General features: G+C 24.8%; 1 protein-coding gene across 7 annotated transcripts; it reads left to right on the top strand.

Moving 5' to 3' along the window:
- The first annotated feature begins 1,838 nt into the window (after window positions 1-1,838).
- LOC107170376 (acetyl-coenzyme A transporter 1-like) lies at window positions 1,839-17,924 on the top strand. Of its 7 annotated transcripts, XM_089226903.1 has the most exons (12): window positions 1,841-1,991; window positions 5,457-5,558; window positions 8,119-8,266; window positions 9,148-9,432; window positions 13,063-13,189; window positions 14,288-14,447; window positions 14,511-14,665; window positions 15,871-16,070; window positions 16,254-16,438; window positions 16,930-17,056; window positions 17,313-17,528; window positions 17,666-17,924. In XM_089226903.1, exons 4-12 carry the CDS (start codon window positions 9,226-9,228, stop codon window positions 17,867-17,869), a joined length of 1,581 nt encoding a protein of 526 aa, XP_089083029.1. In that variant the 5' UTR covers window positions 1,841-1,991; window positions 5,457-5,558; window positions 8,119-8,266; window positions 9,148-9,225; the 3' UTR covers window positions 17,870-17,924. The 7 variants fall into 7 exon arrangements, 6 of the variants coding, with proteins under 6 accessions (XP_089083032.1, XP_089083029.1, XP_089083030.1 ...); XR_016191584.1 differs by lacking the exons at window positions 17,313-17,528; window positions 17,666-17,924 and adding an exon at window positions 16,542-16,711 and having other exon boundaries at window positions 1,839-1,991; window positions 16,930-17,060; XM_089226906.1 differs by lacking the exon at window positions 5,457-5,558 and having other exon boundaries at window positions 1,839-1,991.
- Window positions 17,925-18,837: the final 913 nt, after the last annotated feature.

Here is an 18,837-nt window from a genome sequence, read left to right on the forward strand (position 1 = left end):
ATATAACCAAACTATTATATTTGTAAATTAGCCGACTACCTATCTATTATAGTGCATCTATTTATCGTTTATATTATGCTTCAGCTTAAACATTGAAGTTGTAAAAATGTTTTTAACTGTTAAAAAATTATCTTAATTAATGCTAGGCTCAACCAGGGGTTGGCTACTTTTTCGATGACAAGTGCCAAAAATAAATATAAATTATACACGGGCTACAATTTCAATTGGTAAACCTTTATTTTTATTTTAAATAAAAATCGAAAATGTTAAGTCATATTATAAGATCTACTGTTAATTATATTAATTTAATAAGGTATTTACTATTTACAAACAAAATACATTTTAATCAGCCGATTTCAATCATTCATATACTATCTGAGTTCGTGGTTTTATGTATAATGTCTACATATATTATATATAATACAAATTATAAATTATATTCCTTAGCATCATACAATATTAATTGGTATGAGAGCTGAGGGTTGCAACCTCTGGCGTTAATGAAAGGTTTCTGTATTAAATATTATTTAAAAAATTTGATTTTTTTACCATTGTTGATGGTTAATAATGTTTTTTATATAATATTTTTCTATTTTACATACTGGTTAAATTATTGTCTATAGATAACAAAAATTGTTCCTTTAGCCAATTTTATTGAGTAAAAAAAATCATGCAGTGGTTTATCATTCTACCTTCTACCGTTACATGTTAAGTTAATGAATATTTATTACTTAGCAGTCATCAGGACCGGTTTAAGCTTAACTTATACGTTACAAAACTATCCACGTTTGAATATTCGTATAAAATTATCAATGAAAAAAAATATTAGAGACAATTTTATTATTAACTAGTTTTTGTACATTATTACATTAAGACATTTTAAATTGCATTGAATGCGAATATTTCCAAAACTATAAAGTTTTGCGGTCAATTTAAATTTTAAGTTACATCGCGTATTTCTTGCTCACTAATTTTAGATTTTGTGTGGATTGTTAATGTATTGGTTTTCAAACATGTGCATATTTTTTTTTTTAATTTGGAATCACTTTTTACGGTTGAAAAATACTTTAATTTTCAACCTAGATAGTTTTTTAGTAGAAAAGTGAATTTAATTGGTACTTAGAAAGTCAAAATTATATAATTTCCAATACTTTTCTTAATAATTGGGAAAGAATAACAACAGAAAAGCGGGTGAGCGTGATTTCAAGTGAGTCGCTGTAATGGATCATGGATGTGTTAAATTTGAATTCAATTAATAGATTATTATTATAAACAAAAAAACGTTTGGGTAAGCTCATTCCCAATTAACATTGAACTAAGCTGTCATTAGAAGCCAAACCTCTTCCATTATTTTCAAAAACTTCTTCATAAGCATACGAAATAACTACAAAGATTTCCAGGAAGTATACACTAATGGATCGAAAACTCAGGTTAGGTGTCTGATTCTCGATAATTTCCCCAATAAAAAATATATTACCCAAATTACCCAATATTGCTCCATATTCACAGCCGAAGCATTAGCTATCCTCACGGTAATCGAGATTATTATCCATGAAGCTCATATTAATTCCATAATTCTTATATTAGTTATTACGCGCATTATATTTGAATGAGTGGAAAGTAATATACTTCAGAATTTTTCTTTAAATGGTGGTTCATGCGTGTGTGATTATTTAACCAATGTTTAATTAAATAACTACTCATCGTTCGATCAAAATAATTATTCTACAAATTGGTATTGGAATAGTTAAAAAACACTATCCAATGGCCATGTATAGATAAAATAGTCCTCTCATTAATGTAATCATTAACATTATATATTTCTATAGCCAGTCACAGATGTGTTGAGTATCTAAGCACAATTTTTCTATTAATCTTCGAACAAAGTGTATTAAAATTAAAACTACACGTTTTATTCAAGTATTAAATAAATAAATATTATTAAAAAAACCATTTATATTCATTCCGAAATTTTAGACAGTCTTGAACAGGTAATTTTTAGATATCTTGTGTCATGGTCCTATATTTTGTAGAGTTGGGAATTAAAACTGGACAATTGAATAAATTTTCATTATTATTAATAATAATTATTATAATAGCAGTTTAAAAATATCAAGTATATTGTACACGATTTTTTTTTTGTAAACATTAGTGTTCAATTTTTGAAAAAAATTATCAAAATTGTGAAAATTTGTAAATAATTTAACAATTTAAAATGTATAAAATATTCAATAAAAAGCGGGTAATTCGTGGATGTCGCTCTGCTGTACAGTAGTTTACTGTAATGGATGGGATTAAATTTGAAAGCAATGATTGGTATCATTGTATACGAAAAACGATTCTGAACGGAGATGATTTGTCAGTCTAGGATATATTATATTTAAATATTGTCATATATTCTATTTTGAAACAAATATTTTATTTTTCAATTAAGACGCATTTTGCATATAGCATGGTTAATCAATTAGTGTAGTTATCATGTAGTTATCATAATTCATAATACCTTATATTATCATAGATATACGAATACCTGGTTTGAGGATAAATCGTTATCATTACGCGATTTCATAAAAATTTAAAACTCAAACGCTCAAAACATTTCTCCTATAATGACGCTTCAAATTTTCTCTATAGCTATTTGAAGAAAAACTTATGGAAAACTTGGTGTTAAATTTTATAACCTTAGATATAAATACAAACAATATTATGAATTTTGAACTACAAAATAATTTGTAAATATTCATAGTTTTGACGAATTTTTGTCAATATTTAAAATTAAAATGCTAATAAAAGTTTAATTTGAATTTCCGATGGACATTTTTTTTGTGATAAAGATTGACAAATTTGTAAGGAATCTTGTATTAAATTTTAAAATCTTAGATTTAAAAAGAAAATTTTTTATGAATTTCTATCTTATAATAATTTGCGAATTTTCGTGATTTTTACGTATGTTGTCAAACTTAAAATTTAAATGCTTGTAAAAAAAAAATGTGACTATACATTTCTTGTATTTTTCAACTGCTATCGTAAAAATATTTTAGGAGCCTTGTATTAAATTTTCAAATCTAAGGTATAAAGGAAATTTTTTTATGAATTTTTGTGATTTTTACGTATGTTGTCAAAATTAAAATTTGAATACATGTAAAAAAAAAATTGTGGCTATACATTTATTTCATTTTTCAACTGTTATTGTAAAAATATATTATGAGCCTTGAATTAAATTCTCAAATCTTAGAATTAAAAAGTAAAACTTTTATGAATTTTGATCTAAGATAATTTGAAAATTGCAGTAATTTTTACGTATTAAGTCAATATTTGAACTTCAAATGCTAATAAAAAAAAATCGTGCCTATGTATTTTTGTAATTTTTTAATCAATATCAATTATCAATAATCAAATATAAGAATAACTTATGAGGAACTTTGTATTTTGAATATTAACAGATATTTAAATCGTTATCGTTACGCTATTTCGTAAAAATTTAAAATTCAAACGCACTTAAAATTTTTCCTATAATTATGCTTCAAGTTTTCTCTATAGCTACATGAAGGAAAACTTATGAAAAACTAAGTTTTGTATTTTTAATCCTTAGTTATAAACGCAAAAAATTTTATGATTTTTCAACTTAAAACTAATTTGTAAATATTCATGGTTTTGACGAATTTTTGCCAATATTTGAACTTCAAATGCTAATAAAAAAAATAATTTTTTAATCACTATAATAATAACTTATGAGGAACTTTGTATTAAATGTTCAAGTATTTTGATAGGGCCAAAAAAATTTTATCGACACTTCAAAAGAAAATTTTCAGAAAAATTGAAAATTTCAGTTGTCTATAAATACCTCAAAAAAAGTCAAAATATTTTGAAAACTAAATCATGTAAAGAAAATGCCAATCTAAATAACTTGTGAATTTTTCAAGTATCTACGACTTATACTTTTTGAATAATAACAAATATTTAAAATCGTTTCAGCATAAATCGTTATCGTTATGCTATTTCGTAAAAATTTAAAATTCAAACGCACTTAAAATTTTTCCTATAATAATGTTTCGAGTTTTCTCTATAGCTACATGAAGGAAAACTAATAGAAAACTTAGTGTTGTATTTTTAATCCTCAAAAAAATTGAAAATTTCAGTGGTCTATAAATAACTCAAAAAAAGTCAAAAATTTGTGAAAATTAAACTGTATATAGATAGCACTAACATAAACATTTGGTGAAAATTTCAAGTATTTACAGTGATTAGTTTTTGAATTACAACCATATAAAAAAATCGATTTGGTCGAAAACTGATTTTGCGTAAAAATTCCCGTTTTTCTGTCATTTTTTTTTTGTTTTTCTCGATTTTTTTGAAAACTGTTGGAAAATGTTTACTTTTGACCTCTATAATGCATCAAGGATCTTCAATTTTACATCGGAAACCAACCTCAAAGTTTGAAATCGAAGCATTATTTCGACTAGTTATGCTGTACACAGACACACAAAAAAAAAACACATCATTGTAAAATCAATACATTCATCACTTTGTTCAGAAAAAAGATATCTAATAATATACTAAACTATAAGTAGAAAACTATAACCAAGAAATATAAATATAAATAAAATATTTTCAGCTTTTTATAGAAAATGGTTCAAATTTGGACAAATTTGGATATTTAAAATAAGAACACATTTTTTATAAATTTGTTATGATTTAAAAATATAATTCATGATTACGTAATTAATACTTCAAAAGTATATTATTATATTTTATAAGCACTTTAACATTTTCAAACGGACTGTTGTCGGCAAAAATTAATTCAATTTTTTGTATTATTGATAGTAATTTATTATTTATTACTTTAACAATGATAATATAATAATATATATTTTATATTTACATTTAGAAATTCTGTCTTCACTCAGAATTATTATTCATATTGTACTATGATTTTAAATTAAACGCATTTATTACTTCATCACCCACTCAATATGTGTATTTTACATTTGTATAAGAAAGGGATACCACTTGTCTATTTTTTTTTTTTTAATATCCAACCTATCAAATAAAACTCAAAGTTTCAATGATGAAAAATGTTATGAGGTATATGCTGACCAATAAATCACTGGATAATTAGAATAATCTGACCAAAGCGTTTGGTAAAAACTTAATCGTAAATTATTTTAATGATTTTATTGTGCTTATTTAATAATTAAATACAATAAAAATGAAAATCCATTAAATTATAGAAAAAGTTGAAAATATTTGATTCATTAAAAATGACTAATAATTGAATAAAAAAACTAATTAATTTATAAATTATTATTATTTGTATTTTAAGTTGTTAGAGCGTCAAGACATCACGAGCAAATCGCTGAATACTCGTTTAGTCTGTTATACTCGCTCACACCGTTGTGTATAGATGAAAATATTAGGCATTTTATTTTGCTTGTAATCATCGTATTATTTTTCAGGCATACGGTTCTATAACAATATTTTTTATATTGGGCCAGCTATATTAACTTATTGAAATTGTAATACAATAATTATTTACGTGACTTATACTTGGAGATGAGGTAAATATTTTAAATTGTTGATCTCATTTTCATTATTTTACTAATTACCTTTAGAATATTTAACTAACTTTTTAGTAAGGTAAAATATCAATGAATGATGATTATGAATAATTGATATATTCTATATTATTCAAATAGATCATAATATATAGTTATCAAAATTGTTGTAAAACATATTTTTAAAGAGGACGCTACACCCGCATGTGTTGTCTCCGTCTCATAAAATATGTTCACATACCAAAAACTATTTTGGATGGACAATATTATTATTATTATTATATTAAAATAATATTATTATTATTCCCTCTGTATTTATAATAGAATTACCAAAATTCCACAACATACTAGGAAAAACTGTATGTGTGTTGTAATTTTTTTATTATTTGGGTAACATAAATACAATTAAAGTTATCAGTTTAAGAAGATTAAATTTTTTTTTAAATTTAATTACTAAAAATAATTAGCAAGTGCTATACAAAAAATTAAAAAGGTACGACACAGATAAAGTTCTTCCTTTTGCTTTATGGAATTCTGGTAATTTTTTTATAAATACTGATAAAGTAATGTTGTCTCGCAAAAAATAGTTTGTGCTATGCAATAAGATGGAGACAACACATGTAGCGTGCAGATCTTAGTTTTATGGATTTGAGACTTGAGTAAATAAGTGATAACAATTGATAGGTTTGGAAGTATTGTTATTAAACTGGTTACTTATACAAAACTTATAAGTTTTATTATTTTGCACTTCACATAATTAGAAAGTATATTAAAAATATTATATTCATAGTTCAATATTTTATATATACACAGGGTGATTTTTAAGCATGTTCATCTTATTTTTATGGTTAAGTTATGTATATATATATATTTAAATTCAGATTTTTTGAATTTTTAAATACACTTGAAGATCATTTTTCGAACCATTGACTTTTTTTCTACCACATAAGGATGATCCTGTGTGATTATACGTTCAAAGCCTACGTAGGAAACCTCCCTTTTTTATTTTTTATTTATTAGTAGTACAAATAATATTAGAAATTTGAATATATGATCTTTAAGTCCTAGCAAATTTCAATAAATAATTATAACTAATTGGAATTGTATCGATTTTCGAAAAAAATCTTCCATTAGGTACTACTGATTAGAATTTCACCAACAATTTGTAACGAACGAATGAATTTGCGATCGCCTTAAATACTAAAATATAAATTATTCGTATTTAAACAGATATCAAAATTTACAATATTTTAGACTCTAAACTAAACTTTAATGAAGCCACACCGATATGTTTCTAATTTACATAAAACTTTTAAAATTATTTGGCACTTAACTTATAGGTACTGAACAGTTTATACCAAGTTGTTTACGAGCTGAACATAAGTATTTTTTTAGTTATTTTATTTTTACAAGAAATAAACAATCTGTATTTTTAATTTTACTTGACACAATAAGAATATTAAATAAAAGTTGACAGGTCATGAGATTTTGATGAAAGGACTGAAAGGAGCCATCTATTATTGACACTTTTTGTTAGCTTGATAATAAATTTAATTTAAAGCTAGTCACACACTATGGTTTTATTTGTCCGTGAACGGTGTTTGAAATGGACAAAACCGAAGGTGTGTGCCCAATGTGCCCATGTTCGGTGTTCGAACTAAAACCGTACAGTTTTCAAAACTATAAATAGCATATATAAATAACCCCAATATTATTATTTTCAAGATGTTATTTTTGTACTGATAACAATAATTATTGTACAATATAAATTTGGTTTATTTAGTATCAAATACAACTAGTTAAGTACGTTAAGTACGACTAGTACGTTGATAATAACGTTGATAGTTTGTGGTCGATTCGGTGATTCGGTCATTTTTAAAAAAACTGTCCATATTGTTCGAACACCGTACAAAGATATAAAATGGATAGTGTGTGTCGTTCATCGGTGTACGAACTAAAAATGTCGAACTACACCGTACACCGTACACGAACAATTAAAAATGTAGTGTGTGACCAGCTTTAGAGATCACGACACCACTTGCACCTCAAACGTCTCAGAGGATTCCCAGGTATTGTGTTTTAATCATAATATATTAATAATTTTCATTAATAAGACGAAGGCCATACTTTATAACTTGTTTCTGTAACTGGTATAGTGGTATTTACTGGTTTGACTTAATTGAATAAAATATTTTTTGTGTCAGTACATTCCAGCTCAGAATTATATCAGACGTTTTCTGTAGTCCATCGCCGATGCATCATTTAGTGGGTAAAATTATGTGTCTTAGTAAATTTATAAATGTGCATCTACCTTTATTCATAAAGCCTATGATTGCCGGAGCTATATAAACTGATAACTGTAATCTTGTATGTGTCTATTGAAAAGGTTTTGAACAATATTATAACGCAGACTAGGTAGTATTATAAATGGTTCTGTGAAATTTTAAATTTTTGATTTTCATCCTATTCGTTAAGACTTTTATTATAATTTTTACTTGAGGATATTAAAAAAAAAAATAATAACAAAATGCAAGTGATTGTTTCTAATATTTTTTTCCTTCAGTAATTTACTTGGTTGAGAGGACACTACACACACAATATTACCTCCGTCTTACAAAAATACAACATAGGAGATGTTCGATCAGCAGTTCCAATTTTGTGTAGTTATGATTTTTATATCACAGTGAATTAATCTATTATTAATTTTGAAGGTAAGAAAAAAAATACTATATTTAGTATATATATAATATTATATATATTTTATTGTTTGTTTTTTAGGATATTATAATTTTCAAGTAGTTTATGAATAATATGAAATATACTATAATTAAAAATATTTTAAAACTCGTTTAAAAATTAAAATGTCATAAATACCAATGAGAAAACACAGATAATATTCGTATTAAAAATACGATTTCAATTTAAGTTTGATTTTAAGAAATTTAACCTAATATTAAAGTTAACAAGAACCATTTTGAACTGCTGACCACTAATTTTCTACGTTGCATTTTATATAACACGTCAGTTTAATATTATAGACGTGTATAGGTATTTAATTAAAAAGGAGTATTTTAATTTATAGATCCATTAATAATTTTTGATTTAATTGCAGGTCAATATTATTTATCGATTGTTCATAAATTCACTTCTTGAATGCTTTGGAGTTAATATATAAATATTTATTTAGTTACTATTTTAAAATTAATGGATCTTCATATTGATATGTTGTAAGTTTTGAGCTGTTTATACAATCTTCTTTTAAATTGTACATACACATTAATAATAAATATATATTACGTTTAAATGTCACTTACAAAGGAATAAAAAAAATATGTTATGTGACATAGCTTAAACCTTATTACATTTATAATAGGTCAATAAACACCAAAAGGTTAGGATTTGGATTTAATAAAAAAAAAATTTCATCCGTTACGTATTTATATTAAATATTTTTGTACATCTATAATATCAGTGATATTGTAACTAACACCAAATTAACTCACTAATCAATTTATCGTTTAGTATTATTTATATGATATATAAATCAGATTAATTCAAAAAAAATTGACTCAAATATTATTTTGTTGTTTAGAGTTTAAAAGTGTAATATCAAATTAATGTTGTTTGTATTATTTCATCGAAAAACGTTCAAGTTCTATGGTATCAAATAATGACAAAATCAATCAGAAATCAAGTCAATCTAGAAGAATGCAAAGAAACGTGCAAACCCACATCAGAAAAACCAAATTTGGACGGAGATCGTCTAAATTTTTACCTGCTAATTATACTGTACATAATACAGGGTTTTCCTGTAGGTTTGTCTGGTGCTCTTCCAATAATTTTACAGAGTAAAAAAATGGTGACTTATGAAGATCAAGTAAGTTGGAATTATATTTAAATCAATTGTTAAATAAATTTTAGAGTATAATAATTTATAAATAAGTAAAGCATTTCCATGATTATATGGATGATAGTGATGCCTGAATAATTAGAGTTGTTATCTATGTCTCACTTAGATAGCTGTGCCTTAAGCGTAACAGCAAAACAAGTTCACGTAGATCAATCATAAATAATTTAGAAATAGTGATATACGTAGTATAATAAGATTGCAAGGTGGGCATTAACAAATTAAATAATAACGGAGATAAGCAACACATTACTCTTTTTGAAATTAATTAAATTTTATAAGGTAGTTTTTTAACGTATAAATTATATAAACTATAAGTAAATATTTTATACAGAAATTTTAAAATTAAATTAAATTTTTATAAAAGACATACATTTATATATTTTAGTTTGAGAAATATTTTTTTTTTTCATGATACTGCTTAATATGAAGAGGGCTAATTTTGCATTACTGACTTTGGAGGAAGATTAAATATAATCATGGAAATATCTATCTATAAATTAAAGTTATTAAATTCTTAAAATATTAAAATATAATATAATCATTAAGAGTTTATATTTGACATACACATATCGGATAATTTCGCTGGACGTCAGTATTTTGTATAGATATTTAGTGCTATTCAGTGACTATTTTTGACATTTAAAAAAATAAATTTAAGTAGCAATCATCGTATAAAATATGAGAATAAAAATATTATCAGATTAGATACTGTAAAAATTGGTAGTTATAAAAACATAAACATTTTTTAATTAATTTCAAAAATATCTAGTTTTATTCGATTTCACAAAAACAAAAAAAATAAATAGGTAGTATTAAAATTTTTTTTTCGACAAATTACAATTAGTTGTTTATTGTTATACATGCAAATGTTGTATATATTCTTTTATTATTTGCATTTGTTAGCTAGCAGCTGCTAATTTATATGAAACAACTCAACAATTATAATGTACAAAATAGAATTAAAACAAATATTATGTACATATTATAATATAACTATTATTGTTTCCTAAATAAATGAGATTATAGCTTTATGGTAGATTCAGTATTTGTATTAAAGATAGAGAGGGATTTTAAAGAATATTTGGATAATTATTTAAAATTAAGCTTTTAACCTGCAAAGCAAGACAAACGAATAATATTATTAAATTGTATGATATAATATATGATTAATAAAAATAACAATCAAGAAAATCTTTTAATAAAAATAAGAAACCTACATTTTTTTTTAGTTCATAAACTAAATAAATTTAAATTATAATAAATGAGTTTGGAACTAATTATAATTTAGTAGATTGACTTACATTTTGAATGACTTTTTAGAAAAAATTGCTCTTTATTAATTCGTTCAAACAATCCGATAAATGACATTTATATGTAAATATAAACATATTTATGCCATATGTATTATACTATATTATGTGTATTGAGTTAGGTTAGAACTTGTATCAATTGTATCTATTAACTGTATTTTTACAAATACCATGTTCAATATTTTAGTTAACTTAGAACTAAAATTAACGTAACGATTTGTATTTTTTAATTTGTACAGCTTTGAGAATGATTGTACCTATACAATTCAAATAAAACAAAATTAAAATAAACAACAGTTTGTATATTTGTTAATTTCTATGATTAATAATAACGGTCCATTAGTCTTATCTTTGTATAATAATAAACATTTTTGAAGTTCAAGATTCTGTTTCAACGATTAGTTTTTTAAAGGCATTTAACGTATAATATTGTTCGTTAATAATTTTTTAGACAATTGTATAAGTATGTTTAAAAATTATTATTGATACACAATATTATAATATACTAACGTGCAAAATGAAATATAATACTGGTTAGAAATATGAATATATTAAGTTGTCAAACAGTAACCCTTAAGGTGGAATAAAATTAATTTAAAATAATATACTTAAAAATATATAAATAACTTAGAAGTAAATATAATCCAATCAAAAAACTCACAGAAACTGGTTAAAACTAACATTTAACATTCTTAAAAATAATAATCTTTAAAAAGCGGGTAAGTCGTGGACTCGCGGATGTCGATCAGCTGTACAGTATAACCTACTAAAGTGGGATACTGTAATGGATGGAATTAAATTTAAATCCAATGATATTATATCATTGTATACGAAAAACGATTCTGAGCGGAAACGGTTTATCTGCCTAGGATGCATTTTAAATTTTAAAAAATTTTCAAATCTTAGATTTAAAAAGAAAATTTTTTATGAATTTCTAGCTTAAAATAATTTACGAATTTCCATGATTTTTACATATGTTGTCAAAATTCAAACTTTGAATGCTTGTAAAAAAAAATTGTGCCTATGTATTTTTAATATTTTTCAACTGCTATTGTTACAATGTGTTAGAAGCATTGTATTATATTTTCAAGCTTATCGCTATTTTTATCGATATTTATTGAAAAAAAAAAAAAAAAACAAAAAAGTTGAAAAATTGAAATGTCAATAAACAGCTTAAAATAAATCTAAATATTTTGAAAAATTTATCATCAAATATATAAAATGCCTATATATAAACATTCAGTGAAAATTTCAAGTATCTGTGGTAATTTGTTTTAGAGTTACACCAAAATAAGAAAATCGCTAAATGAGAAATATAGTGAAAATCCAATGTTGTAGAAATTTAAATTTCAAACGCTCATAAAAACTTAATTTGACTTTCTGGTGGAAATTTTTTTCATGATTAAAGATTGACAAACTTGTAAGGAATCTATTATAAAATTTTCAAATCTTATATTTAAAAAGAAAATGTTTTATGAATTTTCTGATTAAAACAATTTGCGAATTTTCGTGGTTTGTATGAACATATTTTGTCAATTTTTTAAAACTTTGAATGCTTATAAAAAAAAATTGTGACCATGTATTTCTTTTATTTTTCAACTGCTATTTTAACAATATATTAGGAATCGATGTATACGTCGAATATATGACGATCGAAAATTGCATATTATGCTTATAAATAGTTCAACTTAAATCGAAATTTTTTGAAAACTGCATGGTGGATAGAATATACTTATATAAACATTTGGTGAAAATTTCATGTATCTATGGTAATTTGTTTTAAAATTACATCAAAAACCAAAATCGATTTTGTCTAAAACTGATTGTGCGTAAAATTTCCCGTTTTTCTCTTAATTTTTAGTTTGTTTATTCCGATTATTTAGAATAACATTAAGAATTTTTTACTTTTGACTCCCCAAGGTATCTACTTTATTCAATTTCTGATCGAACGAGGTACTGAAGTCGAAAATCGAAGCACTTTAACTGCCCCAAAACGTGATGACAGACACAAAAAAAAAAACACATCATGGTAAAACCAATACATTCCTCGGTCCGCTCAGAATCTAAAATTAAACCGAGATTTTACTTTCAACATTTCAAAATAATCGTTACCTTCAAAATCATGAAAATATACTAATTATTTCTTAATTATAAATACATAACATTTTTTAGCTGAGTGACTTCCTAGATTTTTTAAAAAATTTTATTTTATTTTAATGTGTTACCTTAATATTTATATCTATTATCTTTATCTATTAAATATTAAAAATAATTTATTTTGTTTTAGGCTGCATTTAGTATTTCATTGTGGCCTTATAGTATGAAACTTCTATGGGCTCCAGTAGTAGATGCACTCTATGTTAAATGCATAGGTAGGCGTAAATGTTGGTTAATACCGCTCCAATTGTTGATGGGTAAGTATACATTAAAATTGTTCATATCATATTTTATAAAAATGTAAATAATGGTTTTTTTTTTCATTTACTAAGCTTAAAATGTCTCGGTATATTACATTCTATTACACAAGTCAGTTTACAAATTACAAGAATCTATTATTAATTATAATTAGTTTAAGATACTGTGATATATATTATAGGTGTAAACATTTTAAAGTCAGTATTCGTGGTGGTAAATTATGGTTTGCTTTGGTCTGGTATAAGAAGATTTTACGGTAGACGTGGTTTTATAGGCGATTTTTTGTTTTGATTCCTAGATTGTAAAACCGAGCGCCATCCGATGTTTTGAATTTTGCATGAAAGTGTGGGAATCGTATTTTTATCCAGTCTTTGAGAACTGGAGAAGGGGGATTCCTGTGCCGTTGTAGATTTGTATATTCCTCATAAATCATGGTGCTTTGAGACATATTCTTAAAGATTTGTTTTGAAGGATTTGGATTTTGTTGATTTTTCACAAGGAAGCTGCTGCCCAGATTAGGCAGCGTAAGTGATCAGTGGTCTGATTATTGAGGTGTATAGAAACATGAACAATTTATTTTGGCGGGTTGATTTAAAGTTAAATTTTGCATTTATGATTTATAGTGCCATGGAATCCCGTCGAAGGCTTGCGTACGTCGAGAAAGACAGTCCTATATTGTTTCTTTTCAAAGCCACTTAAACTATTTTTTTAATTTTTTTTTTTATTAATAAAAGCCTGGTCATCTAAGGCCATTGGCTACTACAAATTTATGGGGTTACATTGGAAAGTAATTGCTTAATATTAATATACAAATTATTTTACAGAAGATTGATTAAATTAGAATTGATTATAAATTTATAAATGATATCGTGTTTTGAATGTTGGCTGGCTGAAGGGCTTTGGCGAGAATGGATGGTACTCCTGCTTAAACTATTAATTCATATAGATTCGTTGGATTATTGAATAATATTTAGTTTATTATTTAAATATTTTACCGTAAACTGCAACTATTTTGATGAATCATTATATGATATATATTCCTATAAAATTGTTTGTTCACTATTAGAAACTTATTTTTCTTTTTTAATATTTTATAGTTTCATTGGTATTTTACTTGGCCAGTAACATTGATGATTGGTTACCCGAGTCAGGAAAACCAAACCTAAAATTGTTAATAATTGTGGTTTTCGTCATTAATATTTTATCAGCTACTCAAGATATAGTTGTTGATGGTTGGGCATTGACTATGCTGAAAAAGTAAGCCGTGATAGAATTTTATTTTTTCGCAGAAATATTATTAAATGTTGTTTTTGTTTACAGAAAGAACGTGGGTTATGCTTCAACGTGCAATTCAGTTGGAGTACCGTTTGGAATGTTCGTAGGTTCAGTTTGTTTTACTCTGCTTGTGTCAGAGCAATTCAATATCACTTATTTTAAAGCTACGCCTGGCACGGGAGGACTAATTACTATGAAAAGTACGAAAATAAAAGAAGTGACCTATCAATTCTTGAAATATACACATCTTAAACATTTTTCTAACATTTAATTTAAAATTTATTTCAGTGCTGTAGTATGTATAAGTGTAATGATTACTACGTACATTTGAATTTATTATACGATTTATTTTACAGAATTTATTTTTGGAAAAAAAAATTTTATTTTTGTTTTTATTGTTATAAAATATTCTATTTTGTGTGAATAGTAGTGATAACTTTAATAGTATTAATTTGAAAGAGAAAAATATTATTTTGATCACATTTTGAACATTAATTAATTTAAATAACGCCAGAAAAATACATTACCTAAATGTTTATATATTTTTTTTAATATTTATTTATTATAATAATTATAAAATGTTTCAACACAATCAACACACAATGTGCTATTACAAGTATTTATTTTTTACAATTAATTGAATAACGTTTATAAATTAAAACTTCTGAAAAAATATTTTTTAATATTAGAGATTTTTTGATCGGAATAAAGCCTCCATCTTTTAATAAAATAAAATAAAAATTCGTGGTATCTGACAGTCAGACTCTGACTATTTCATAAGACGTGAAAATGTTTCTAGTGAGGTAAGTTTTCGGGTTAAAAACACGCCACTTCCGACCCCTTTATAACTGTATTCTTATTATTTTTTACATCATTAAGTATAGTTATATAAAGTAAGGTATATTATTTTTACAGCAGTATTTTGAATTGATAATTTTTTTTTCATTTCAACTGTTACCTAGGTATATAATTATTATTTTAAAATTCGCTATATGAGACATGTCTCTATTTGACTATTTGATCCCTGATTTATATTTCTGCAGGCTCCATTTGATCAATATATTTAAGAAGAGTTCTATAATATTGTTTCTTGAATTTTATTTTACTATATTTTTGTTATTCGCCGTACAGTTATAATTGTACTGTACATGAAATCTACAATTCACTAGTGCGTTTTTTAATGATTTTGATTCATCATCTGTCCAAACTATAAAATTATGTCATACTCATTAAAAAAATTATTCTGTTCTAAATTTTAATTCTATGAAATCACTCGAGACTTAATAATTAAATAATTAGTCTCTTTTATTTACAGTATTTAACGGATTTTAAACGGTTTAAATGTATTTGTGTTTAAATTACAATTAAATCATACAGCATTTTTATATTTTTTTTATTTGTATAGGTTTTTTATATTTGTATGGCACTATGACTTTGGTGATCACATTTATAGTGGGCATATTCAAAAAAGAAAAAGATAGCCTGGATAGTAGATCAGAAGATGGATACATAAATATCACTGTATTTCAGAATTATAAATTACTATGGGATATTTTGAAACTACCCCGCATTAAAGTTTTAGCAGTAGCTTTACTGACAATTAGGGTGAATATTAATTATATTATTTTAGTTTGATAAACTTGGTTAATTAATTAATATATTATATAAGTTATTTTTACACCTATGTATATTATTTTATTTTATATTTTGATTTAAAAAATGCTTTTTTGATTAAATGAATTTTTAATATAATTTTTTACTATATTTTATTTTTTGTTCATGTTTTAGGTTGCGTATACTGCAACAGATAGTGTCTCAAGTCTTAAGCTTATTGATGCTGGTATATCAAAAGATAACATTATGATAATTAATTCAGCACTTTATATTTTAAAATGTATAATTCCTATATTTGTATCCAAGTATGTTACAGGCCCGAAACCAATGAGTTATTTCCTCAAAATAACACCCTACAGGTAGATCAAATTAATTGACTAAATTATTTACTTAGATGTATTTAAATTTTATCTAGTCATTGTTTTTAATCTAAAAAGTAACAATAAATCTTATACTAAGTAGGTGATCAAAATTCAGATGAGCCGAGTAGAAGACCAACAATTGTATGGATATTTTTGTGTCACTTCACTCCGATCATCTAAATTTAAAAATAATTAAAATTAATAAACAACTCGTTCAAAATCTGCTTCAAAATATATAAAACTAAAAATATATTATATCAATCAAAAAAGGTAAAAACTTATAAAAATATATAAATAATTGATTTTTTCCAAAAACGTTGGTATAAAACGACAGTTATTATATGTAATGACTTAAAGATATTATCTAACAAAAAATTTCCTGAAACTTCAAAACCTTTTAAAATTAGTATCTCACCTTTAAACAAATCACTGTTTATAATAGTGTTAATAGTATATAATATATATGTAATTATATCGTTTTATTTCAGATTAATTTGGTGTACTACTTATGTTTTACTGGTCTATTACACACCGAGTTTGATACGAAAAAATGGCCTTGTCTCTGTACCAACATATTATTATTTTATAATGGGATTCGTATTAATAACAAACGAAGTAAGTGGATGTATGTGGCTATCATATAGATATTCATTGAATGAATTAATGCATTGTATATAATATGTGATGATAAATATTATCAATTTTCAAGTACAATTATTTAAATAATAAAGAAAACCTATTGCAATTTATTAAATAGATAAAATCGATCAAACCGCTTTGTAAATTAGTGTTGTGAATTTTTTCACGTTTACCATGTAACTTGAATTTTAAATGTAATAAATAATATGAGGTATAAAATAATTTTTTTCAGATACTGAACTTTTTCATGTTATTGACTTTGTTTGCTTTCTTTTGCCGATTAAGTGATCCTCGTTTTGGAGGCACTTATATGACATTATTCAATACATTCTTTTACTTGGGATTCTTATCATCCAATACTTTGGTTTTGAAATTGGTCGCCTTTTTTACTTTCAGCAAGTGTACGAATAATGATCTTAATACCTGTTCAACTCAAGATTTAAAAAATGTAAGATTATTTTAACGTTCATACTTCATTTATAAATTACTTTTGTTACAAAACAAAAAATGCATATAAAAATACTCTTTGTACAATTTTTCAATAATTCGAATGTCAACATGATCAAGGGTTAATTTTTATTTCAGTCATGCAAAACGAATGGCGGAAGTTGTGTTGTATTTCTGGATGGATATTATACAGTGGTTGCTATAAGCTTGATGATTGGAATTATTTGGTATTATGTTTTTAGAAATATAATCAAAAAGTATCAATCTTTGAGCGCTTCTCATTGGATGATAAATGTCAAACGACCTGTAACAGCAACCGAATCATGCCTTATACCTTTGTAGTTAAAGATAATACAATTATTAAATATACATATATATCATGTTTATGTACTTTGAATTGTAAAAAGTATAATATGTTTTTAATATTCACAATTTTAAAGAAATTCTATATCGGTTTTTAGAAAAAAAAAAGCCATCAACAAATTAATTGTATGTACATTGTAATTATGTATGCAATATTTTAATATTCTACGCTTATTTGTTTTAACAATGAATCTTAACCAATTTATACATCATATCAGACATTTTTTTTTATTACTATTAGGTACTATTTTTATTTTGTATGTGTATATTTTATATTTTATATTATTTTAGCCTCAATGGCCCATACAAAATAAATTATATAATATTATGACATCGACGCATATATTTCTAATGTAAACCATTTCCAGCATTTAAAAATCTGATATTTATCTTTTGATGTAACATATTATGCAGTTGATTAATATAGAAAGACCCTATAATTGCGTATAATATAAATTCTAAGACTGGTTTCACATGTAGTGATTTAGCTACATGTGGTAGTGGTTTTTTCTCCACTAGCTGCAGATAACCACCTACAAAATTGAACATTTTCAAATGGGAAAAACTGTCATGCAATTTTGAAGTGGTTGACTACCTCGGACCACGTGTGTACTTAGATTCCAGCTTTCTTTTTATATTTTATTTGATGAAATGCGTGTTTAAAAACTTTTAAGTTTTAAGACGTATTTCTAATAATAATATGATAAATTACTTAAATTAGTAATAAGTGTCTAGAGTACCCGAATAATTGCTGTAATTGAAAAGTGTAATTTTTGTTGTGGAATTAATAGCTATAATTTGTCTAATGGTTAGTGTTCACAGCCTACTGATGCGTGCATGAAATTAATTTATCGTAACATATTATGTAAAAATGTTTCATAATATTGTGCAATAATATGTATTATAGCCTAAAGACAGTCCTATTTAGTATGTATGAGGTTTATCGA

Source organism: Diuraphis noxia, unplaced genomic scaffold (assembly GCF_037042655.1).
Source record: "Diuraphis noxia isolate RWA-SAM2 unplaced genomic scaffold, SU_Dnox_SAM2 contig0004, whole genome shotgun sequence".
Classification (NCBI taxonomy): domain Eukaryota; kingdom Metazoa; phylum Arthropoda; class Insecta; order Hemiptera; family Aphididae; genus Diuraphis; species Diuraphis noxia.

Excerpts from the sequence above, each read along its gene's own strand:
- LOC107170376 (XM_089226906.1), top strand. The coding sequence starts at position 9,226 with ATGACAAAATCAATCAGAAATCAAGTCAATCTAGAAGAATGCAAAGAA. Across the intron at positions 14,666-15,870 it reads AGGACTAATTACTATGAAAA|GTTTTTTATATTTGTATGGC; the intron begins GTACGAAAATAA and ends TTATTTGTATAG. Across the intron at positions 16,071-16,253 it reads TAGCTTTACTGACAATTAGG|GTTGCGTATACTGCAACAGA; the intron begins GTGAATATTAAT and ends TTCATGTTTTAG.